The sequence below is a fragment of the Dermacentor andersoni genome, chromosome 5 (assembly GCF_023375885.2).
Source record: "Dermacentor andersoni chromosome 5, qqDerAnde1_hic_scaffold, whole genome shotgun sequence".
Taxonomy (NCBI): domain Eukaryota; kingdom Metazoa; phylum Arthropoda; class Arachnida; order Ixodida; family Ixodidae; genus Dermacentor; species Dermacentor andersoni.
Window position 1 is genome coordinate 165,666,707 of NC_092818.1, and position 25,369 is coordinate 165,692,075.

Sequence of the window (25,369 nt, forward strand, 5' to 3'; positions counted from 1 at the left end):
GGACACGATGGGGCTTAGTGGGACCGTACAGCATGAAGAGTGGAAAAGAGCTTTACAAGGCGACCTTCGACGTCAATCACCAAGTGCAGTAACCTGATTTGGTAAGAGTGCCTCCATCGAAGCGGGTCCGCGAAGAGGAACAGCATAGGGGAACACGTACCGCGTCTGGCGTCAGAACTGGGAGCGTGGGGCTCGTGCCGCTCGCATGAGACGGCGACCTACTGGGCGGACTAGCAACACGAAGCAAGACGGACCGCTTCGAAGCTAATTAGTGATGAACGCAATGGCTGCCGATAAGCGCATCCTTTCACCGTTAATTGATTACAGTTTTATTGAGCTGTACGTTATGGTGTTTATTTTTTGTATTACGAGGTCTAGTTAGAGAATACACTATCCCCGAGAGAGAAAAAGGAAATGTAGCGAAAGTAGCAGAACGTGTGTTCAGTACGAAACGTTCGTGATTGCCTGGTTGCCTTGACTAAATATTGCGCTAGCTATAACGTCAGACCAACGGCTATTTTCTCGAAGAGCTCTAGAAACGCAGCTACATCTGAAATATTTTTTTAAAAGGAACTACGCGAACAGCTCTATAAAAAAAAGATATTCTTTTAAATAACACCTGAGGGGACGAAACAGATTTCGAAAAAATATGGGACGCTTGGTTAATGCTACTGTTGGCGTTTGAAAGGTGCCTCATGCAACCCCTCGTCTTCGGCAATGAAATTGTTTTGCGCACGAAATAATATATGCTTCTTGCATGCCTATCGCAGACTCAGACGAGTCCTATATATATAAGTGTGGGGCAGGCATAGCCCGAAGTAATTCCCAATCAATCAATCAATCAATCAATCAATCAATCAATCAATCAATCAATCAATCAATCAATCAATCAATCAATCAATCAATCAATCAATCAATCAATCAATCAATCAATCAATCAATCAATCAATCAATCAGTGAACTTTTATTTCTCAACGAGAAATATGGGCGTGACGGAAAAAAAGCCGCTAACTGCAGCTTGACAAGACTCCGGCCCCCTACAAAGTACAGCAGCAAGTGAACCGCGGTAACAACTTCTAATAAATGGAAATAAATAAATGTGAATGGGAAACAAGTAAACATACTTATTTGGAAAAAATGTAATTTGACAAAATATATAAAAATAGCCCATAATTTACGCAAACTGAGAGCAGGATGGGTTTTAATTTGTCGTACAACGTGGGAATATCAGAAATAGAGGATCAAAACAAATTACAAAGCTGTGAAATAAAAAAAAGAAACATATAATAAATAAAGAAGAAAAAATCATCTCGCAATATATGAGGTTGAAAATTGAGTCTTGAATGAAGGGAAAATCAGATATCCACCCGTTCCTAGAAATTGCTACAAAGGAAACCCATACGGGCTCCTCGAAAGAAAAACCTCCCAGGTGAAAAAAAATTCGTCCGGGACTCGAACCCGGGACCACCCGCCTTTCCGGGACAGTCGCTCTGCCATCTGAGCTAACCAGGCGGCTAGCAGATGGCAGGGCGAAGTCGAATTTGTCGACAATACGAGGCAAAGGCAAGTGTTTAAACTACTAGGCCCGCAGAACTACTACGTCAAAAATCAGTGTCGTATCGAGCATGTGAAATCTGACAACGGAAAGAGGCAACTAAAAAAGTTTGCCTTTTGCAAGAACAGAGATCAAAAGAAAACTAAAAAGACAAAGAGAAAAATTTGTGACGTATAGTAAGAAATTAGTACCACGAAAAAAAAAAAAAGAAAGCCTTCGAGAAAAAGGAATAACGCAGTCATTGACAAACACATGCGCCACAAGTACAATTGACATCGTTCCGCGACTGCTGCAATAAATAATACACAGTGTTGCTGAAACTGAGCAAGCACCCGACTATCCGATAGGGAAGGATACACTGCACATTGAGAAAAATATAAATCAGAGAGGGAGAGAGAGAGGTTACCGAGGAACTGCGTGGAGTTCATTGCGCTGTGAACGGTCGGAGAAAATTTAGAGAAGACAAGAAAGAGTTGATGTGCACTGGAGTGTCCGTATTGTAAATATCAGCGCTGTGTCACAGACAACTACTCAGCCCGGTTACCTTCAAGAATCGCAGCAGCGCTCTTGTAGCCTTCTGAAGCTGTGATGGGCGATACCATGGTACCTAGATTCCTTTTTTTTCTGTGAGAAAGATCAGACGTCTAGCTGGTTTAGGGCGGTGCTGAAGGTCCACCTTTTATCTTCTACGGTCAGGAAATCGACTGGGGGTTGTATTGTTTATTTGCAACCACAGGCATCGCCATCGGTGCTATGATTAATTCCCATCAATATAGAGCAGGCGTTGGTGAATTTAACGCCCATCCGCAAGTGATGAAGCAGTGTTTCTTCACATGTGAAAATGTGAAAATTAAATGGGTAGGGGAGGGGGGTTAACTTCCCGAAACTGCACAGTGCTTTATAATGTATGGCGTAGTGGAGAGCTCTGGTGTAATTTTGGCGTGGATTTCCTTAACGAGTACCCAACTTTAAGTGCACCAGCCTTCTTGCACTGATTGCACCGCAGTTGGCGTTCGCTCAAGCAGACAATAAGCGCACTTGAGAAATAAGGGCCAAGTAAATTCAAATAACGGTGAGTAGGATCGGATTTTATTCCCCCACTGTATTTTTTTCGATGATGTCTAGGATGTAGAGCGTTGAAATGTATGCAAAAAGTATAAAAAGACGCGGTGCCTCAGCTCTTGTGTTACAGTTTTCGTCTCCGTGTTCTTGTTCGCGTCCTACAGTTCACGCTATCGGTATTACAATGAACAGAATCCAGCTTCTGCCTGAAGCTGCTTTCTTTTTATGCAGCGCGGAAAAATAAATCGCGGGTGATCGGTACCATAGTCACTGGCAAAAGTTGGCGTACCGAGGTGCTCAAATAAACAGCACTACAGTTCACTTGTGCCGCCAAAACTGGCAAGGAATGGAATCGCCTGTCTTGCTCCACCGTCTCCATGACAGACTCTTCATTGTTCAAATCATCATTATGTGATCCCCTGTAGTAACTCCTCCCATATTGTTCCTCCAACACCTCTCTGCAACGCTGAAAGGCACTGAGAGTAAATAAATGAAATGAATGGAAGACTGTGGTGGCGGAGTGCCCGATGATTTTAAGAGAACGATAAAAATGAAGGGCGATAGAAAAAAATATTTTCTGTCTCATGCCTGTAGGCCTGCAGATAAAGAATATGAGCCCGGAATTTAATAGGTAGGCCTTGTGTGGTACGCCTGAGTTCCGCTTAAAAAGTTGTCACAGCTGGTTCAGCAATAAGTTAAGCAGGACGGCACACAATTGATAAAAACACACTCTGCGAAATAACCAACCACCTTCGTTTCCGTATTCATTTATACATTGATTGATTGACTGATGTTGACAAATAAGTACACTATATCGCACAACGGTGATTGGCTGAATGAATTAAGGATATCGATTAGTGATACAGTCTAGCCCGGTTATAACGAAGTCGGCGGGAGTCGGAAATCACTTCGCTATATCCGCTATTTTGTTATATGTGGACTATGAAAAAAAAATGCAAACATGGGCATACCGATTTATTGCCGCTGAAAGAAGTGGTCCAGCGTCCCCTGAACACGTTTCGCGAGTGCGGACTTCAGGATTGCGGCTTCCATACCATCCAACTTCGAACCAAAGATCTGGTCGAACTCCGGACTCCCGAGGTACATCCGTAGCGTGTCAACAGCTGCGATGGCCGCTGCGGAGGTGACCGGCGTAGGGGCACAACTAGCATCGTCGCATTCGCTGTCGGAGGCGCTGTCCGCCAAGGTCTCTTCCATGACACTCCCGGCAACTTCTTCAGTCGTGAAGTCCTCGGTGGCAACAAGGTCTTCGTCGGCGAAAACGAAGTTCATGTGGCTTAGACCCGCAGGCACAAGGTTCAAGTCGCTAGCGGAATCCCAAAGCTGCATGCTGCATCGATGCTGCCATGCGATGCAGTGAAGCAACCTTTCGCTCCGCGGGAGAGCAGACGACGCCATGAAAGGACGTCGTCAGCCGAATTTTGCCCTTATTTTCGCGGAAAAAATCACCTCAACGACGCAAAAATGTGTTGATTGACAGATTATTTTTCGGTTTGTATTAAATCTCTTCGTTATATCCACTGACGCGCTCTTATTTACTTCGTTAAAACCGGACCCAAAATGTACTGAAAATGCAAAATGGAATGGGAAATTGAAATCCCTTCGTTATAACCGCTATTTCGATATAAGTGGCTTCGTTATAATGGGGCTAGACTATATCAACCACTCCATCGATTCAGCCGTTTGCAGTAAAATACGGGGAGTTCACTTCCAATTTTATAAAGAAGCGCCACAAATAATATTTATATCATGTTCCTCAGAATCTGATCAGTTTGGCGTTCACTTGCAAGCTTATTATTTTTCTTTGTTATCTTTATTATTTTACTTGCGCAACTGGGTCATGCGGTAGCTAAACGGTGAGTGTTCGTAAAGCAGATAACGAAATGTTATGAACTCGAATTTTAGCAAAAGCCAGTCGCCTATCCTTTTAATTTCCGCTGAAAAGAGACGCTATAGAACCTTACTGTGGTGCAGTCGACATACTCAGAGTTAAATCGAAATGATGGAGAAAGAAAACACCACAATGATTTCAAGCTAACTTCGTACCAACTCTTTTTCATTTACTGGCTGGGACGTTCTTTGGCAACCAGGTTATAGCTGACAGCGCGCTACTTAAAAAAAAAAGAAAAAAAAAAATACGCCATTGCTTTTCTTCAGCTTACTTTTGTACTACTTCCCGTTTATATTGGAAGTAACAGCGTGCGCACTTTAGTTTAAAAATATATACATTTAGAAATAGTTGGTACTCATTAAATTCAGAAGCGGAAGTATGATCAACAGAAATTGCTTCTTCTGCGGAAAATAGTCACTTATACGTCCAACATAAGCCTCTTAGGTTCACTCGTTTTCAGATGATTTAGTGTTATGTAATAAATACTTCTGTCACCTCTTGCTCTTGTGCAAGGGCTGCCTAATTATTAGCGCAGGAAAGCTTTGCTCGCTGTTCGCCGGCCAAAAAGAAAAGAAGCTTACGAAAGACGCTCAATCAACAAGGGCAAAATCTTGGTCTTTTTTTTTTTTATTGACCTAGGGCCCCACGATTTTTTTGTTTCCTCTTTTTCTTTATCTCAGGGAGGCGCACCAATTTGTAGGAGTATACTGTGAACTGCCGATTGAAAGTGCCAGCGCTGCAATTTTTGCTGACTCAAACCACTAACAGTGATTGCATCCCAGAAAAGAAAAATCTATCTAAAATGACACACCTAAACGCCGCGCTCAAAACTTGCGCCCTGAACAAAGCAAAACGCTATGGCGGAGTGGGGCGTGACAAGCTGGGGAAAAAAAGAGAAAAACTGAAAAAAAGAAGCTGCGGAATTTGGAAGGCCTGTTCAACACGGAAGTGCACAACAGGCTGTTTTGTTGACGGCTGTTATATTTAGATGCGTAGCACAGCTTTACGTAGCACAGGGGACAAGATTGCATTCAAAGTGTAGTATTCGTTTTTGATTCATTATACATGTGATCATACCGTGATCATACTGTGATCAGCCGGCACCATATTCGTGAGCCAACGTATGTTTTGTTTACCATGCATGTTTGTACAAAAAATGTGTTATTCTCGCTGTGTTTGAATTAATACACAAACGGCAACCTTAACCTTAGACTTGGCATTGGAGATTGTTGTTTACAGGTTTATATATATATTTTTTCTTCAATGCTATCTGGTGCAGGAGAGCATGTGAGTATTCCTCTTGACCACCGTTGCGTTTCTGCAAATATTTTTTTTTGTTCAGAGCCTTGTTACAAGTTGATTCTGATGCATATTTCAGCATTTGTTTGGCATGCAGAGTCACGACACATTTTAATAAATGACGTTCCTTTGGGAATACCTCATCCAGTATTTACCTTAGTGCGCAAATGCCTCTGTGTATTTTTTTTTTACCTTTCCGTAGTACGCCTTAGAGGCGAGCGCGTGCTCGCGGATTTAACGAAATTGCTTCGTTTGGTATTTAATTTCCTTAAGGCACTGGCAAACTAGGGTGTTACCCACCGCATGGAATCATTGTGCTGAATGTGCCTGAACACATAAGATTACATTTTGTCCAGCGTTCTGTCGCACTCTTTAAAATTAGCGCGACGTTCCGCATTGGCGTAGTGGTTTTGGCGTTGCACTGCTAAGCCGGTGGGCGTGAGATCAAATCCTGGCCACGGCAGCCGCATTCAATGGGGACGAAATAAAAAAAAAAAAAAAAAAAAAAGAAATGTCCGCGTACCGTACATTCGGTGCACGTAAAGAATCCCGGGTGGTACAAATTAATCAGCAGTTCCTCACCCCCCCCCCCCCCCCCCTTCCTCCCCTGCGGTGTGCCTCATCATCATATCGTGGTTTTCGCATGTAAACAATAAGGAACAAGGAAAACAATGCGACGTTCTGCTCGACCAGTTTTTGCTTGAAAATGACCGAGGAAACTTCGAGAAGTATTGTGTTTTCTGCCCAGTCGCTTGATTAAAGTTTCGTGTTTCTTTACTTAGCAATGCATAAGCTGATATTTTTTTTATACTAAAGATCTATACCTTCACGTTACTTCTGTCGCTTATATATCTCTTTATTTGCCCCACTGAAAATTTTGCCTATGTCAACTGTATTTTCAAATATTCCTTGTATATTACCATCAATTATTGCATGAGAAACTGTCATGTTAACTCCGCAGAGGTTATTCAACCTGTACTTTTTTCAGGTTCCTGACGAAGTTGAACAGTTAGATCAGCTTAGAAAAGCAACAGGTAAGTGGAGTTTTAAATCTCTGCGCATGTGTCATCCCGTATTACATAAAGCACTTCAGCACGTGCGGTATGGTAAACTCTCTGTGGCAATGCACATGCGTTTTTGTGTTTGACTAGAAACGTCGTTATTATACTTTCGTATTGGCAGCTCTGTTCGTGGCTTTTGCAATTACGATGAAAGAATGAAAATTATTGCAACTTTAGCAGTGTACTTAACTTGAGTAAATTGAAGAAGTTGCAGTCAAAGACGGGATATACATTTTTCTGAACGAGGGCCCTTGTTTAGGCAGATTTGAGTGAATCACAGGCAGTGCGCCTTGAGACAGCTATTCGGATATGCCATTACAAGTTAAAGTTACGGGACATTTTACGCCTGTGCTGTCCTGTTAGAAATTTGGGGGCTTTTTTGTTATTCTTAGCATCACTAAATTTTAAAAATCGCCTGTGTCAGATAGCACAATTCTAACTCTTGGACTAAACTACTGGATGAGGCAGACGACACATAAGCGAGCACTCAAACGCGTGAATAAATGATTACCATAATATAACCAATTAAGTATGTTCTAAATAATTTAAGGCGCCCATTACAATGACGAATTTTAACCGATGAGATTGCAAAGCAAAGCCTAAACTAATTCTGAGGATGGCATCGGATTCCAGATATGCACCGTCATACCTGCGGTAAGAATGCACTGTTTTTCCACCTGATTTTTTTCAGGCATTGAAGCACAAGAAGTACTGGAATGCCAATGTATTTTTTCGCACACTTTGAAAATTAGTGCCTGGAAACAGTCGTAATCCTGAGAATTTGTTCCAAGTGGATGCGCCTTGCGAACACAACAGCTACAATTCGTAAACTGGAATATGTGCCCTGAAGTTATAATCTAATGTGGTAATTGCTTCAACTTATGAGGTCAGTGTTATGGTCCTCGCTGAAGTTGCCCAGCTGTCAGATTGTTCTGCATTTAAGGTGCCGGTGAGCGAAAAAATAAGAAAACGTTCCCTCTGAGCGGCGTTCAAGGACATGACATTCAATTCGATACCAACGCGGTATAACCACTGCTCACGGCTGTTCGGTTAAAGTGACGGATTAAGGAAATATATTTCGCTACTCGACGCAATATGTGATTGTCATTAAACATGCTGCTCTCAAGTGCACAAAGTTAGGCTAGTTGGTTCAAATGCATACTGACAAAAGTTTGCGCGGAGACACAAAGACAAGCCGAGAAAAAACAAGGACGAGCGCTAACTCACAACCGAAGAGTTAAGTGCCTCAGTAAGATTTCCGTCCGCTTCTCTGATAGGGGGTTTCGATTATTCCAAATCAATTATTATGCCAAATCAATCGGGTACACAGGGTAACACGTGATGTCCAAGATGATATCCTTGTTTTGTTCTGTTTCGGTTGCCCTATTTATTCGTGCATGTGTTTGGAATAAACTTCAGTTGTGAGTTGGCACTCGTCCTTGTTTTTTCTCGGCTGGTCCTCGTGTCTCAGCGCAAACTTTTTCAGTATACCATTTTGGGCTTGCTTTGCAGAGGTCTAGAGCCCGGGGTTCCACTGAAACGGTCATTAGAGAAAATTTCATTGAATGAGCAGTCTCTATAGACATCGTAGTATCATGTGAACACATTTTAATGAGCGTGAAACTGTTCTGAAATGCTTGCGTAAGCACAGTTATAGCAGGAAACAAGGATGTCGCATGACTATCGTAGTTTCTTTTGTTCTCAAAAACATAGTTACGCAGTTTTCTTTCTAGGCTTTCTTTAGTTTCATGCATCTGCCCTGCCGTAGTTAAGTAGCTGTGTATTCTCGCTGGACTTGACTAAAATACCTCAGAATTCCAGCCTAAAGGCAGATTTCCTGAAAGTTTAAATCAGCAACATTTTCTTAGTAATGTCAAAGTAAGAAGCAAAGTGCAAAAGGCATATAAACGAGGCACATAAAGAAGCCGGCGTAATTTATTCTCCGAAGGTATAAAAAAGCGTGCGACGAAGCGGAGCGTTGATTAAGAAAACCTGTTCTTGGAACACCTTCATTGTTTGCCGAAATCAATCGACGGAAGTCGAACTGAGCCGGGAGAGGCGGCACTCGCGCCGAGAGCAGAGTTACTAACACTCGACACAAAGGAGCAGCGCCGATTCTTATTAGCACAGCTTTGCTCGAGTGCACTGCAAACAACGTTTTAAAACAAAAGGACATTCATTGCTGGAGTGCGACTAGTCAGGACATTTTCCGCGGACTTAAACAGGTCGCGCGAATGTCATTTACTTAAGCGCACAGCGTTCGCTTCGGAGCCCCTCCGAATGCACGAAGACGAACGTACCCGATAACGCCTTCCCCTTCAAAATGAGGGCGGTTTACTTTCGAAAGAAAGGCTGAAAGCATCGTGGAATGAAACACTTTGATCGCTATCTTTACTATGTGGACATAGGCAACCATTGAATTCAATTCTGGGGTTTTACGTGCCAAAACCTCGATTTGATTATGAGGCACGCTCTAGGGAGGGGCTGCGGATTCATTTTGGCCACCAGGGGATCTTGTGGATCCTCGTGAGGCAACAGTGGGATGATATTTGTAACTCGGCTCATGGTAGACTCAAACACGGAGGTAGCTGGAACCTGCTCAAGCACTTGCTGAACGAGAATGAAGAAAGGACAAGCAAGAGAACAGCTACAGCTAAGTTGGTTCATCAGTAAAGCCAGGATACAACAGAGGGAGAAATCATGGATAGACTCGCAGCCAAATATCTACCAAACGGAGGAGACGAAAGCGCCGAATATACGGGAGGCATATGTGAAGAAATTGACCGGGACTTCACTAAGAGCGAAGTCAGGGCAGTTCTTCACAGTCTTAATGGTAGATCGGCTGCTGGACCTGATGGAATAACTAACAAGATATTAAGAAATCTAGATGATGAATCAATTTCTTATCTAACTGAACATTTCGGAAAGTTGATACGAGCTTTCATGACCATATATTGGACGAGTATAATACGAGTATAAGTATGGAGAACTGGTGTAAACCCTGCTGAATGAAAACCGTCCGTGGTGATACCAATTCTAAAACCCGGGCGCCCTGCAAGACACCTCAAGTCCTACCGGCCAATATTCCTAACTTCATATGTCATCATTTAATGGAACGAATGCTTTTGTTTCGCCGAGATGTCAGACTAGAGAAGCTGAATTTTTTCCCTTGATGTCATGAATGGCTTTCGTAGACGCCGTTCAGCTTTGGACAGCATCTCAGATCTTGTCTCGGTGCTCGAATTTGCTAGAGGAAACAAGCATTCGGCTTACATGCTCTTCCTAGACATACAGCAAGCTTTCTACCAAGTTCCGCATAAGGCGATTATTTTCGCTCTTGCAACCGCGGGAATATCGGGTCGTCTGCTCCGCTTTGTGCACAATTTGCTATCGGAGCGCCGGATGAAAGTGCGTGTTGGAAGAATAACTAGTGAATCCCGAAATGGTGAAGTGCGATGTCCCACAAGGCAGCGTTTTATCGCCGCTTTTGTTTAACACCGTACTCGCTGTGCTTCCAAGTCGTTTGTCTCGGGACAGTGACTTCCCTGTGAGCATAGCTGTCTACGCAGATGACATTGCTCTGTGGATAAGCGGTCCTTCGCACCTTGGTCCGCGGCTTCGTGCCAGCCTGCAAAGAGCTCCAAACGCTACTTCCGAGTACTTGGGTGAAGTTGGCCTGCTCATATAACCTGCTAAGTCGGCTGCAATAGCATATGACCCTAAACAACGCGCTCGTCGAACAATGAGCCGACTGTACCTTTACGAAACGCCTATAAACTGGGTGCGACAACACCGTTATTTGGGGTTAACTGTGTATGATCGCATCACTCTGCGCCCTGCGGTTAAATTTGTACGACGCAAATCGCACTCCTTCCTTAAGTATGTGGCCGCCTTGACTGCTCGAGGTGCTGGTTGCGACCAAAGAACGGCTCTTCAGGTGTACCAGTCATCTGTACTCTCAGGCATGCTGTATGCGTTACCTGTCCTGAACGTACCACCTAGTTTGATGGCCCAACTGGAACGAGACCGTCGCGTTGCCCTTTGACTAATGCTTGGATTACATCGTGAGGCGCAATCTGTTGCATTACTCACTAAAGCGCATCAGTTACCGCTGAGGCTGCAAGCAGACCAGAGAGCTCTATATCATATTGAGCGTATGCACGACGCATCGAAGGGTCAATCGCTCCTTTATCGTCTCATTCACCGCCCGTTATCTCGCATGGGAAAAATGGCAGCATTATTTATGAATACCACTGACATTTCTGAACATGCTCTTTCAGTCACGCCTCCGCCTCCAAAAAAGATATCACGATACACGCATTCCCCATTTACTTCACGATCCCTCACATACACAAAAAGTCTGATAGGCCTGTTTCGGCAATATGTCAATTTGCTCACTCTCACATGTTCAAAATACTTCCAGATTATCTTCAAGTATTCACAGATGCATCTGTACACAGCGACAGTCAAGGTGTCTCTGCAGCGTTTTTCGGCCCTTTGACTCAAGTGCGACGTATCTTTGAAATACTTCATCCAATTTCGTCAACGATTGTGGAGCTAGCAGCGATTAATGTTGCACTGAAATACGTGCAAGAGGAGTTAACCACATCGAAGATTGCCATCTTTACGGATTTCCGCGCTGCCCTTAGCAGGTTGCAACGCAGTCAGATTGATTGCCCAGCTGTGCGCAGCATTACTGACTCTGCAAACGAAATTTCACTACGTGGGGTATCTCTCGTTGCTCAATGGATACCTTCACACGTAGGAATCACCGGAACTGAAGAGGCTGATAGACTGGCATCAACTTGCACTCATAACAACTGTGTCTGCCCTGCAATTTTGTGCAAGCTTGGTGACGCTCGTCTGCTGATTCGTCGCCACCTATACTCAAGCAGCATCCAGACCAGCGCGTCGCAAACGGAACGTTCCCGCCCCGTGTTCGCGGTCGAGGCTTGCCTCATCCCGCTACAGCGCAACTACTCAAGCTGAGGGTTGGCTGCGTGAACGTGCGCGAACGTTTATACAGATAAAGACGTGTGGCCAGTCCATCGTGTACGTCTTGCGACTGCTGCAAAACACTCCAGCACCTGATATTTGAGTGTCCCGCTTTCAGTGCGCAGCGCATGTCGCTAGTGAGAGACTATCACCTCCTTTGCCTGCGGTGTGCGACACTCGAGGAATGTTTATACCCCAGTGGTTTTGCGTCTCGGCGTGATCAGGCTCATCGCGCTCTACTTGCTTTTCTAGAGTTAACTTACTTAAGTTCACGTTTGTAGTGTCGATACTATTTCTTCTATTTACCATTCTGTAGTTGCGTGACCTTCAGTAACCGGCCCTACTGTGTGTGATCTATACTGTGCGTTTAACTTTATTCTTTTAGATGTGTCATATTGCTATTTCTTTTCTCCCCTCCTTCCTATCTTTCATGTCTGTGTTGCTGTCACCTCCCTTCTGAAGTAGGCAGGCGTTGTGCCCCTTCCTGTGGCAGTTGCCAGCCTGCTCCTCGCTTTCCCTTTCCTGTTAATTGTACATATGATGTCAAAACAAATAATAATAATAATAATAATAATAATAATAATAATAATAATAATAATAATAATAATAATAATCAATGTTGGAAAAAAGGGGTATACCCAGAGCAATGGAGGGTCGCCAATGCTATCCTCATATCAAAACCAGGTAAACAACTCCCTCTGGACAACCTGCGTCCTATTTCCTTAACGTCCTTTCTAGGCAAAGCTATGGAACATGTCATCCTAAATCGGCTCACGAAATACGTTGAGCAAAACGGCACCATCAGTTGAAGAAAATTGGTTATTGTTCAAGGAAAAGATGCCCTCGTTATTTGAAATATAGATTCCTCGTATTAAAATCAGTAATAATATATCGAATCTTGGTTCACAAAAACTCTTAAGCGCATGAAGAATAAAAGAGCGGATCTACAAGTGCGCCAGGCGCTTAAGAACGCCTTCATCATGGAGTGAATACAAAGCCTACCTTAAGTCATATTGCATTGCCCTATGCACAGCAAAGAATAAGTACTTTTCTAACGACCTCTCACAGTTACTCAAAAACAATCCATCAAATTTCAGGAAAACAATAACCCTTAGTCAATAGATTGACCGCATTCTACTACACGATGATAACGAAATCGCTCTTTCTAAGAGTGAGTGTGCAACCGTTTTCAATTTCTTTTCCACATCTGTGTTCACAAGTGAAGATAGCTCAAATGTACCCTTCGTACCTGGTTTACATTACGATTACATGGCACAGATAAAAATCACGGTCGAGAGATGTGCCGCTTCGCTGATAAACAACTTTAATGTGTCGTCTTCTTGTGGCAATGATGGAATAAATTCTAAGATATTAAACAATACTACTTCTGCTTCAAGCGTCATTCTGGTTCATATATTCAGGCAGTCCCTAATGTCTGGTATGCTTCCTTCCGACTGGAAGGTAGCAAAAGTTGTACCGATTTACAAAAGTGGAAGTGAAAACTCGATTGAAAATTACAGGCCCATCTCGCTTACCTGCGTTTGCTGTAAAATGCTCGAACATGTCATCGCTTTGCATATTTATAACCATATCGAATCTAACAGTTTCTTTTTCCGCAGTCAACACGGTTTCAGAAAAGGCTTTTTGTGCGAGACACAGTTACTCGAATTTACAAGAGATATGCATCTTAACATGAATCACTACTTACAAATTGACTGCTTATTCCTTGACTTTTCCAAAGCGTTTGATCATGTTGCACGCTGCCGCCTCATGTCGAAATCATCTGCGTTAAAGTTAGTCTCCTGTACATCGTCACGGCTATGTAACTTTCTATCTAATCGAGAGCAATTTATCTCGGTTAATGACTTCAATTTTCCCAAATCTAACACTACTTCTGGTGTGCCACAAGGAACAGTCCTTGGGCCTCTGTTGTTTCTAATCTATGTAAATGATCCGCCTAACAATATATCGTCTTGCATACAAATATTCGCCGATGATTGCACAATCTACCATCCAGTAACCAACAGTGATGATCATATAGCGCTCCAATGAGACCAAGTGATAGTGAACCAGTGGTGTACCACATGGCTCATGAGACTAAACGTGTCAAAATGTAAAACAATGTCTTTCACCCGTAAACCTGGTAATTTGCAGTTTACCTACCACATTAACAATATTATTATATCCCCGACTACACAATATAAGTATCTTGGCGTGCATCTTACACCTAGCCTATCATGGTCTGAGTACATTACGTGTGCCTCGGCCAATGCATCGAAAACATTAGGGTTCTTGCGCCGGAACTTGCGCAGTGTTCCATCTAGCTCGCGCAAAATGGCTTACTTAAACGTTCGTGTGACCCCAGCTTGAGTACGCGTCTCTTATTTGGTCTCATTATCTAATTGAAGCGTTGGTAATCATTCATTATAGGGCAAGTCGTTTCATTACTAATAATTACAGCGCCTAGTCTAGCATAACGCAGATCAAAGGCGAACTATCGTTGCTGTCGTTGAGAACTCGCTGTGATATTGCACTGCGGTCACTATTCCATAAATTCATTCGCTCTGACGGATTATCCCTACCGTACTTGAAGCACCAAGTCTTCACATCGCGCACATTGCACAATAATTTCATCTATGTCCGCATATATGGAGCGACACAAACATTTAACTTTTCACCACTGCCGCGCGCTATCCGTCTCTGGAACAGCCTTCCGGATAGCAATGCTTCGCTCAGAAATCATGATACCATTTGCAGCAATTTGGTCAAACATTTCTCTCCACACTGTGCGTAGGGTTGAGTTAGTGCAAGGGTACTTATCACTCCCACTACGTTTACGTTTTCAATGTATTGGCACGCGTTATTGCCATATGTTTGTTTTTGTTTCTTTTTTAACATTACGCTTTGTATAACGTCTCAACGCAAAGTATCTTGCAGCTTTTATGTAATACTTCTTGCTGTTCTTGCTGTTTTCATGCAATGCTTATCTGTTCATTCCTTTCTTCCTTTGTTTTTGACATCTTTCTGTACATATGTAAGTTTCATCGTTTTGTTCCAATGTTTGAATCCCTGTATGCATCTTTTTACCGATTGTATCTTGTGATAAACTGTACTATATGCCCCCTCACGCTATGCCTCTTCGTAGGCCTGTGAGATCTTTTTAAGTAAATATATAAAATATGGAGAAAATGGAGGAGACTCGGGCAAACATCAATGAGGTTACGCATGACTTGGCACGAGGACTTGCTAGCTGTGACAGTCACAACCGAGCCGTTCACCATCAAGCCAGGGAATATAGAGATCATTTAATAACTTACAATGACATTACCCAACATTACTATTTAGGACGCAGGCAATTCCCATTGCCACATTCAAAATTGAACAGGGCTCAAGCAGTCTCACTGCGCTTATTGCAAACAGGTACGTATCCCACGCCGTACCACATTAATAAAATATATCCAGAGAGGGAGATTAAGGTGGACTGCAACGATTGTAATGGCATCATTGGAATCAGACATATGCTGGCAGGGTGCCCCCGACTCTTCCCAACCTCGTTGAAGAATGGACACATTGAAAAAAAAGGATTCGAAGCCCATTGTTTCTAGACCAACTAAGGGCCGTCCAGAGGGCCCATGATCGATGTCGCTGAAGGGCTTGGTCTGACAGTCCCAACGTGGGAGCGGCGCGCCTTGACTTAAAAAGTCAAGCCTGTGGACCTCATTTTAACAAAAGTTTTCACACACACACACACACCTTTAACGTGCCCCTAATGCACGGGGCACGAGAGTTTTTTGCATTTCGCCCCCATCAAAACGTGCTCGCCTCGGCCGGGATTCGATCCCGCGTCCTCCTGCTTAGCAACACAACACCTTAGCCGTTAAATATGAAACCATGCCGGTGCCAAACTCAGAAAGGTGTTCGTTCGTAAGTGCCGTTTAACATTGGCGGTGATATTGTGAAGTGATCAGGGAACATATGGCGCTTCACTTTCTGCTTCGAAATGTTCAAGTTGTTGTTCATAATTAAAAAAAAAAATTATGTTCGAGCACGTAAATGCTCATTCCGTCATTTACTATAATTTATAGTTTTCTCTTCAACAAAATGTATTTATTTGAAATAGTTCAAGCAGTTGCTTAATGAGAGAGCTTCTTTGGTTCATATGCAGCATATTAATGGATAAATCGCAATTGCACCCCGTGTAAGGTTTTCTTTAGCGCATAAGATTTCTCCAGAATTTCTTGCGAACCTTAAGATCGGCACGTTGTGCATAACCACGTGAGCGGAGTGTTTTAACGTTTTGACGGGGCAGGAGAGGCGCGGTGAACGCAGTGCATTCGGGATATCCCATTTTTTTCTTCTCACATTTCTTTCACGTGTTTTGTGCTTCGGTTGTTGCATTACTGCATACGCCAAGTTATTTTCCCTGAATATCTGAAGAAGGAGAGAAAGACAGAGGAAAGACTGGGAGGTTAACCAGAAAGAAGTCTGGTTAGCTACCCTGCACGGGTGGAAAGGAACTAGTGATGTAAAAGACATAGGAAGGTATACATGGTAGTTGGTTGTTTACTAAATTAAATGGAGAAAATGAAGAGAGGGAAATTAGCACTAACCGCACTGCAACTGTATATCTTTAGCTGCTGACCCCAGAAAGGGGGTCAGAAACGGGCTATAGCGATAGGAAAGTCACACGACAGGAAGAGAGAATAGCAGAGATGATTGACAAACATGAATAGAGAAGCGGAAATCGAGGGCACAAAATTCTGAGGTGGTGCATGTAACTGTCACAGTCCATCTCGCAGGCCTGTAAACAGCGTTCTAGATGCTTTTGTAAGGCATACGTCCTTTGCAACTACTCCATTATTATATTTTGTTCTGGCAATCGCCAGGCTGTCTACTGTGTTTAGCGCAATACACATCACTGGCCTCTCCATATTGTAACATATATAGACAAAAATATGCGATTGCTTCATCGTAACCGTCACAGGTAAAGCGGTCGGCCCATCCAATAAGAAACAAATACGACTTTGTGAACGGGACACAAACTCGCAGCCGGTACCACAGAGTTTCTCAAGGCCTCAGTGGCGCAGGCGGAGGACATCTCTTCAAATCACAAACCCATGAATGTAGGCGACTGTTCGTGAAACTAGTTGAGTTCAACAAGGCTAATGTACGATCACGTACCATGGAGCGAAGTGTAGCTGCTGCTGCTTATGTTCTTGAGAGTTGAATAGAAACTCCCTGCGTTTGTACGAGCAGTTGGCGCAATAACGAGCAAGAGCAGGTTGGTCGTTACAGCTTTTCACTGCATACTGGATAGCTTTATAGTGAAGCTGTTCAATTTTCGCAGGAGCCAAGGCGACGAAACTGGTTGAGGTGGAGTCGTCTCGCATCGTTAACGTGGACGGCCAGGTGCAAGCTTCAAGTAACAAGGAGAAAGCGGGTGAGATACCTTGCGCATACTTTTTCTTCATAATTAAAGAAAGAATGAGCGTTACTGAAGTTGAAGTAAAGAATGTCTTTGGTCGTTTAGGGGCATTCATTAATTTAAAAAAAAGCCAATACTCAGGCTACATACAGATCGCGTAACTGGAGCTTGCCGATACTGCCCCGAGGTATTTGGCGCTGTGAAGTACGTATGCATTCGGCGCTTACATTTAAAGAATCAGCTGTGCACCAGAGACCAAATCTTTGTCTTTCATCTTATCAGTTAGATACATCTTGGTCTGGGAAATATTTCTGAGCCAGCACACGCCACTTCGAGCGATTAACAGGTTCGTTTATTTGTATTTTGTAAGAATGTCTATGGTATGCTGATTGCCTAATGTTGTTGTTTTCTTGAATCTGGGCGGCTAGAGTAACGATGGAACGGTTCAATGGACACAAGAACATATTAGGCTAAAAGTATTATGGTTATAGAATAGAAAATATGGCGGCTCTTTAAGATGCGATATTCGTTCGAGCGGCCGCCAGTGATGCTAGTTATAGACACGATAATGAGACTGCCACGAGAGTGCGACGGACAACCGCACACGGCATTTACGCAAGAGAAAGTGCATAGATAGGGGCCCAGAGAATATTAGGACTACGGGGAATACCTATTGGTCTACAGCAATAAGATCAAGGGAACGAAATATTTTGCAAATTTTTTGCATAAGGTCTGATGGGTGTAACTTGATGGGTGTAACCTAAGTACACCTGATGGGTGTAACGTTAAGGGATAAGAAAAGAGCAGAATGGGTGAGGGAACAAACGCGAGTTAATGACGTCTTAGTTGAAATCAAGAAAAAGAAATGGGCATGGGCAGGACATGTAATGAGGAGGGAAGATAACCGATGGTCATTAAGGGTTACGGACTCGATTCCAAGGGAAGGGAAGCGTAGCAGGGGGCGGCAGAAAGTTAGGTGGGTGGATGAGATTAAGAAGTTTGCACGGACGACATGGCCACAATTAGTACATGACCGGGGTTAATGGAGAAGTATGGGAGAGGCCTTTGCCCTGCAGTGGGCGTAACCAGGCTGATGATGATGATAATGCATAAGTTCAAATTGCCTTTTAAAGTGCAATACTCGCATGGATATTTATGCACAGCTTGCTCCAGTATATGCGGCCATCCAATACGGACAAGCACTGTGAGTTCTTATTTCGTTGACCAAGCAGATGAATGATAGACGTTAAAGATCCGTTTTTCTTTCTCAGGAAACCAAAGAAATCATTCATGTATATAAATTCTATACTTGGCATGCGAGCTTTTAATTATGCCCAATGTCATGATGCTACGGAACAGCCGGCACAGTGTGGCTGCACTGAGGAGGAGGAAGACGACGTGGGCCCGCTTGATATAGCGTCGCCATTTTGGCCTTCCGTTAGCGTCCCTCTAAATAAATTGTATATAGCATTGGGCTTCAGCTACACGTAACATTAATTTGGTGGAGGTGCTGGGTGGAGGTGGAAGCCCCTCAGAATACTCGCAACAGTTAATTTTCACCTGTTGAGCATGAATATTTGTGGGTTTCAACCGCATTAATTTTGAGTGTGAAAGTTTGTAGGAGGCGAAAAACAAGGGCGATGTTGCCTCTTTCACAATATCATTCATTCTTTAAATTTTGTCCTATTACATTTTAAAACGAACAACTGAGGTCCTTGAGTTCCGAAGACCCACCAGAAATAGGAGCCCTTATAGAAATACAACAAAGCGCAAAAAAAGGGAGTTCTACCACGGCTGTTGCTGTGTATTCAATTGGTCTTTGCATTACATATATTGCCTTATAATACACTGGTGCATTCCTTTTCCTCTCGAACTTTCCTTTTTGGCTAGTCTGTGTCGTAGAACTTGATCATTGCAAGGATGACTTGATCCCGAATTCTTTGGAGATATTGAAGTCAAGCTTCGTGAAGCTGAAGAAAAAGAAATAAAAAAGGTAGCTTAAGTGTATTGTTGTGATCGACTGCGTACTTTTGAAAACTGCAGCCTGTATTCACGGAAAAGCTCTTACGCTAAAACTGTTCGTCAGAGCAGATTCGAGCCAATCATGGTGTCGTACAAGTTGATGGCGAAGGCTGCAGGCCAATGTCGAATAGAATTTACGAATGAAACGTTTGTGCATTTGTACCCTGAAAAATGTGTTCCATAGTAGTGTATTCTTTCACCTCTATCCACGTGTTGACGAGTTGTATGCCCTTGAAGCCTGCCGAAGGGCACAGCGTACGTCAGGAATGTAAATCGCCAAACAATGTGCCGTTCTGCGTATGGGAGGCATAAAAGTGCAATAGAAACTTGCGAGGTTCAAACTCAATTGAAGTCATAGCGCTGGATCGACAGGGACATGAAAGACGACAGGACGTGCGCTATTCATGTCTTTCATGTCCCTGTCAGTCGTCTTTCAATTCCCTGTCAATCCAGCGCTATGACTTCAGTTGATGCAACGAACCAACTAGCCCAAAGATCTGCACTCTTGGACGTTCAAACTGTTGACATACAGAAGTGTCAGATTCTTTCGGGTTTGTGTGCAAGAATATGCCAAGCGTGCTTCACGCGATTCCTTTTTTTATATATCACCCACTTCTCTTGTACAGTGTGGCAGTCGAGGAACGCGTAGGGTAGAGTTTCTTTGCTGTTTGTCTTTTTTTGCAAGGACCTGACGACACAGAGCGACAGTGAGTCGACGCTGTACAACAGGGGTAAGAAAATGGGTCTACCCCATTAGTGTTTGCGCCAAACGCGCAGCGCGCGTGGGATTTCTGGGAACCAAGGTTACACGAAGGGAAGGAAGATAAACACACCATACAGGCTTTCCATTGTTGTAGCAGCCCGCATCACCGGACAAAAAAGCGTTTGAGGAGCGCATACATAACCCACGGGTATTCTATGAGTTGTGCTTGGTTAACAAGGGATGTGGCGTACAGATTTTGTAGTTTTTAAAAAGGAAGATTCCCGCAGGAGTTGTCCTTAGAAAGTGCATACACGTGTAGATAAGTAGAAATAGAAAGAAATAAGGAGAAAGGCCGATGTTCAAGCAAACGGGAACTTACAATTTGCTACTCTGCTCGTAGGGAGAAGAAAACGAAGAAGAGAAGTTACGGAAAGGAGAAGGTAAACCACCAACAGAGGGGGGGGGGAGGGGGGGCAGATTACAACACCAGCATGGAAATAAATAAATGAAGACACATTTTCTTTTTATGCCTTTCTGGCGCATCCAGAATGGCCTTCCTTTTGGATGTTCCAATGCTTGTTGTAGCAATCATATGCTACACATTTCTTATTTGGTTCCTGCGTGAGCTGTGTCGCATGCATGCCGGTGCCCCATTGACGACACATCCGAAACATGTCCCATGTAGTCGCTGCATTGCATATTCAAAGACCAGACTTCGTGTGGTGTAGACACGGCTGAAGTCCCGTTACTCTTTGCGGTGCAAATAGGCTACGCAGTCTACTTTTCGGCTGTGGGCAAATGTCATTTAATGCGTGACTGATAGCGCGTGTCGTCCCCTAGTGCTTAACTTCTTAACTTGTGCAGTTCTCTGTTGCGCTATCTTGTTGATTAGTTACTGCTACACGAAAAGGAGCAGCCGTCATCATTTTATTGTGTCTTCTTATCTTACTTTCCATTCAAGATAGAAATTATTTGAAATACGTCGCGTCAATCGTGTGGCCAAGAAACACTTTATGGAAACATCGTCCACATAACAGGCATTTCATATCACGTGATGTAGCAGCAATGCGATCTTCTTGAATATATGGTGTGGCGGGTGTACGGTGACAAACAAAACAACTGCGACTTGCTTTTCAGCGTTTGTCGCACTAAAATCAGTTTGAATGACTTTCCAAGAGAGAGTCTGACATTTTGCGTTCACCGTTTACTTTAATGTGGCCGGAATTGTGGAGCTCCAACAAAAGCTGATTAAGTGGCTTCGAAAGGCTTTGGGCACCTTTTCCACAGACCATATTGCAATGTTTCATTCAGGGAATAATCAATGTCTTGTTTAAACATCTATGTCCTGGATTGGTCTAAGAAATAGTAATCTGGTGATCATTAAATAAATGTTTTTGCCCAATGCAAGGTGTAACGTGTACACCATTGTACATTCTTGTCGTGATATGTCGTGAGCCTTAATGAACTTAAGAAGGTGCATCATACTGAGCACAGTACGTGGCAAATTCGTTAAGTTGAGCACTCCCAGAGATCCGCAGATGCAGCGTAGCAAAGTATGTGTGGAGGGGGGAAGGGGGGGGGGGAGGGAAGTTGGAGGGACGCAACGGGCACGTGTCTTGCCCCTAAATTTCTGTGTTGGTATGCGGCTTGCCTAGCCTTTATTTTTCGCCTTCACCCTCCTCTTGTGTCCAGCCAAGCGCGCGCACGCCACCCCCACGTCCTCCCAACACCCAAAAAAAGATAATAATTCTGCCTGCACCACCGCGCACATAATAAGCAGTCGGGCAAGATTATCCTGTTTGAGCGCATAATTTCCAACACACCCAGTGGAGCTGTCCCCACCTTCTCCTCACTATGAGCAGACACCATTAACCGCGTAGCGTTTGATGAACTCGCTCGACAGCTGCATTACTCTACCTGAAGGCAATGAGTTCCTAATGCACCTTATGTTACCCTTGCTGTTAGCGAAGCCAATATCCAGTTATATATTCTACGGGAAGTGTCTTTGTCAAATTGAAATCGGCAGCGATAATAAAACTACGCACATTGCTTAATTGTCTCTTCCATCGCATTGGCTTGCAGTGAAAGACGCCCAGACCGGAGCGACGCTCGCGAGCGTCAAGGAGGCGTCGCAGTTGGAACAGCGCGGCCCCGGTGAACGGCCTCACAGCGTATCGCGCACGCAACTCGACGTGCCGGCGCTAGGCATCCACGAAACCAAGGTCGAGGACTCCAATAACAACAACAACAACCTGCAACGGCAGCTGCAGCAGCAGCAGCAGCTTCTCCCTGGTCCTGGCCTCGCCGAGAAAAAGAACTATGTCCCTTACTCCTGGAACGCTGAGGAATCCGACCGTACCGACGTGCGTATGACCCCCCTGGCGGTGGAAATGTTCACTACTCATTCTTTGGCTCGTTGCTCTGCAACCAGATGGAACTCATATACGGCGTGTTTTCACCACGGCGCCGCAGGCGTCGACGCGTTCAATTGTGATGTTCATTAGGAAGAAATGTAATCGACGTGGTTACTGGAGAGGCAGGTAGTTAACAATAAGCATTCTCTGCCATAGCAATAGCGTGGATATAAAACAGAAGCGCAGCCGCCAAGGAACGTGAGGCTGCAAATAAGATGAAAATGCGTTCTATGTAGCTCATGTATTAGATAGTTTCAACAGGAAGCTTTAGCTCGGGCCCATTTCCGATGCCGCCTATTCAAATAGATGTAAAATGCAGAAACGCTTTTCTGAGATAACCACTGGGCCGATGTTAATGAAATTTTTTGGCACTTGAAACATAAAATGAGATTTTTGTCATTGGTTGAAGCGGAATTTCGATTTAGGGCTCGAATATTTTAAAAGGAATTTACGAAAGTTGGTAAGGTTAAAAAGAAAATGGAAGCACAAAGTTCACAAATTCATGGCTCTGTACCAAGAACAGATGTTGTAGTGCTTTAACTGCATCCGTTAGAGAATCCAAACCGGACGAATTTGATATATCAATTTATATCTTACGTGAATGTGTTACATTGTTTACAATAGTACAGCAAAATTCCTAGTGACATATTGGTGGTCTATTTGAGAGTCATATATAATACATCAATGTTGTCCGCTTTAGATCTGCTATTAGATGTAATTTGCAGATTTGCGATATCGCTTTTCTTTGCTGAGTTACAGAGCTGTAGCGGAAGTACTGACAACTGGGCGAGTTGGTATTGGTCCATATTAACTGCACAACTAAACGGGGACAAATAAGGAACAGGCGACACAAGCGCAACTCTGAACTAGCTTGTTTCAGGAAAAGAATTAACACTTAAATACTTTACCGTGACATGACTACCCTGCTGGTGGAACTGATAACCACAAAGAAACAATAAACATAAGAGAAACGCTATCTACCTTCGACTGGACCGAAGCTACAAAATCGTTAATCAACTTAAACGGGAGTCGCGATACGTGTTGTGCAAGAAGGCAAATTATTTATCTGACAGTGTGATGGTGGGCTGATTTACACATGCTTCACTCATGCTTCTGACATGAAACGCCACTATGATTCGCCTGTAAATTTTTTTTGTTCGGCAACCGAAAGGATGCGCGTGGTCGTCATCAAAGCGTTACAGAGTTGTCAACTTGATAATTTCCTTTTTTTAAACCTTGCGGTTTACAATTTTTATTTAAGAATCGGTGGTCTAAATAAAAAATTTGCAAACAGTCACTAGATTTTAACTTTTTCTTTGAAATGCAACAAACCTCATCAAATTTGGTGCAATGTTTGGCGAGAAAAACGATTTCTCCTTTCTCCAAGCTAAAGCTTCCTCTCAAGGTGAACGTCTCATCGCCGATGTGTCACCGTGATGCTGATAGCGTATACGGATATATCTGGGCTGGTCGAAGCAGACTGCGACGACGTGATAAAAGATAATGGGTTGAAGGTATACGAATGATGTCCAGCGAAAAAAAGTAATCCAGAAATACCGTTATAAAGATTAAGGTCACTATCGATATCTACATGCCATCTGATGCAAACCACAGTCGATCATTGCTGTAAGCGTCCTGTTCTTTTCGGTTGATCACAGCGTCACAATGTGTCTTGATTGGTACTAATGGCATCTGCGCGTGCACTGTCATGGCAATACAGTAATAATAATGCCTTACGGTATGGCTGAAAGACACTGTTTTGCGTTGTTGTATTTTACTTGGGACAATGCATCACGTTCACTGTTCAAATTCTTGTGGAAAGCTGTGTAGTACTAGTCGTGTAAAAGCAGGTGTATTAAGGTGATGCTACCATCATTGCCACCAATAGGTAAATTAAGACTTTTAATTAGGTCGGGCATATATATAGCTATCATATGTTGTGATCACTTGTTAATGCGTAGCTGTGGCCATTTGCGATTTCCGTGTAGTACACATCAATTGTAACCTAAGGCCCTAATATAAGCGAGCCAAAGGACACACCTCTCAGCTTTCATAGTTCCAAAGAAAATAAATACACGTTGTCTTTGTCTTGCATCTCTCATGCAGTACACCCCTACAGACCTCGCTGAATACATCCTGAGGACAGGAGACGAAGAAGGAGTTGCCATTGCTGTGGAAGAGCTGCTCAGGCAAGGAATGGTAAGAGGCTGAATGTCAAGTAAAGAAGCAGGAGTGAGCCTCACATGTGTGGTACTGGTTAAGTGTACAGTGCGATACGAAGGCACATTTTCTGTCCTGCACAACACTGGTCTCAAACAAATACTTTAACGAGTTATGCATGTCCCTGAGTTTTTTTTTTTTTCTATCAGTGGCGCGTCCATTTCTCATAATTTTAAAGCGATAGCTTTCACCCACTTTGGATGGACTTCTGCCAGTCTAGCACAATGAAAGCCGGGAGGAGATTCATCTTAGGTCACTAGGTAAGTCCTCACTGCTGTCTTGCCTAGTAGACAACTTGGGTCACTGAGTACGTGCTGTTGGGCACGTGATCAAGCAGACAACTTCGCCACTGCATATGAGATATTGGTATGCGCGCGTTCTTGGCCACTACCCCAGAATGGATGCTCCAAGGTGTCACAAGGGGTGACACAAGGTAACACATTGTAACACAAGTGTGCTGCTATTGCAAGGTGATTATGCTGTGTCATTGTATCATTTGGCATGGTTGTTGGCAGCGAGATTTCCACTTCGTGTGTAAGAGTTCGGAATTAATTGATGACGTGGAGATATGCAGCACTGCTCCAGAAAGATATCGCTGTCTCTGACAGTCATCTTCGAAGATTTCTGTGACAATATTTTTGTCATCGTTCTAATCGGCAGTAGAATGTTAGGCGTCCTGAAAGGCGAACCTCTCCAGTTTT

The 25,369-nt window shown here is 43.6% G+C and overlaps 1 protein-coding gene across 1 annotated transcript in view; it reads left to right on the forward strand.

Annotated features, from left to right (window-relative positions):
- The window catches only part of LOC126532177 (uncharacterized), a 53,441-nt gene that overhangs the window by 11,361 nt on the left and 16,711 nt on the right, over positions 1-25,369 (forward strand). Inside the window, exons 3-6 of the mRNA XM_072288386.1 lie at positions 6,817-6,862; positions 17,232-17,324; positions 22,117-22,397; positions 24,555-24,647. Coding sequence (XP_072144487.1) covers positions 6,817-6,862; positions 17,232-17,324; positions 22,117-22,397; positions 24,555-24,647 — 513 coding nt within the window. The remainder of the gene's footprint in view (positions 1-6,816; positions 6,863-17,231; positions 17,325-22,116; positions 22,398-24,554; positions 24,648-25,369) is intronic.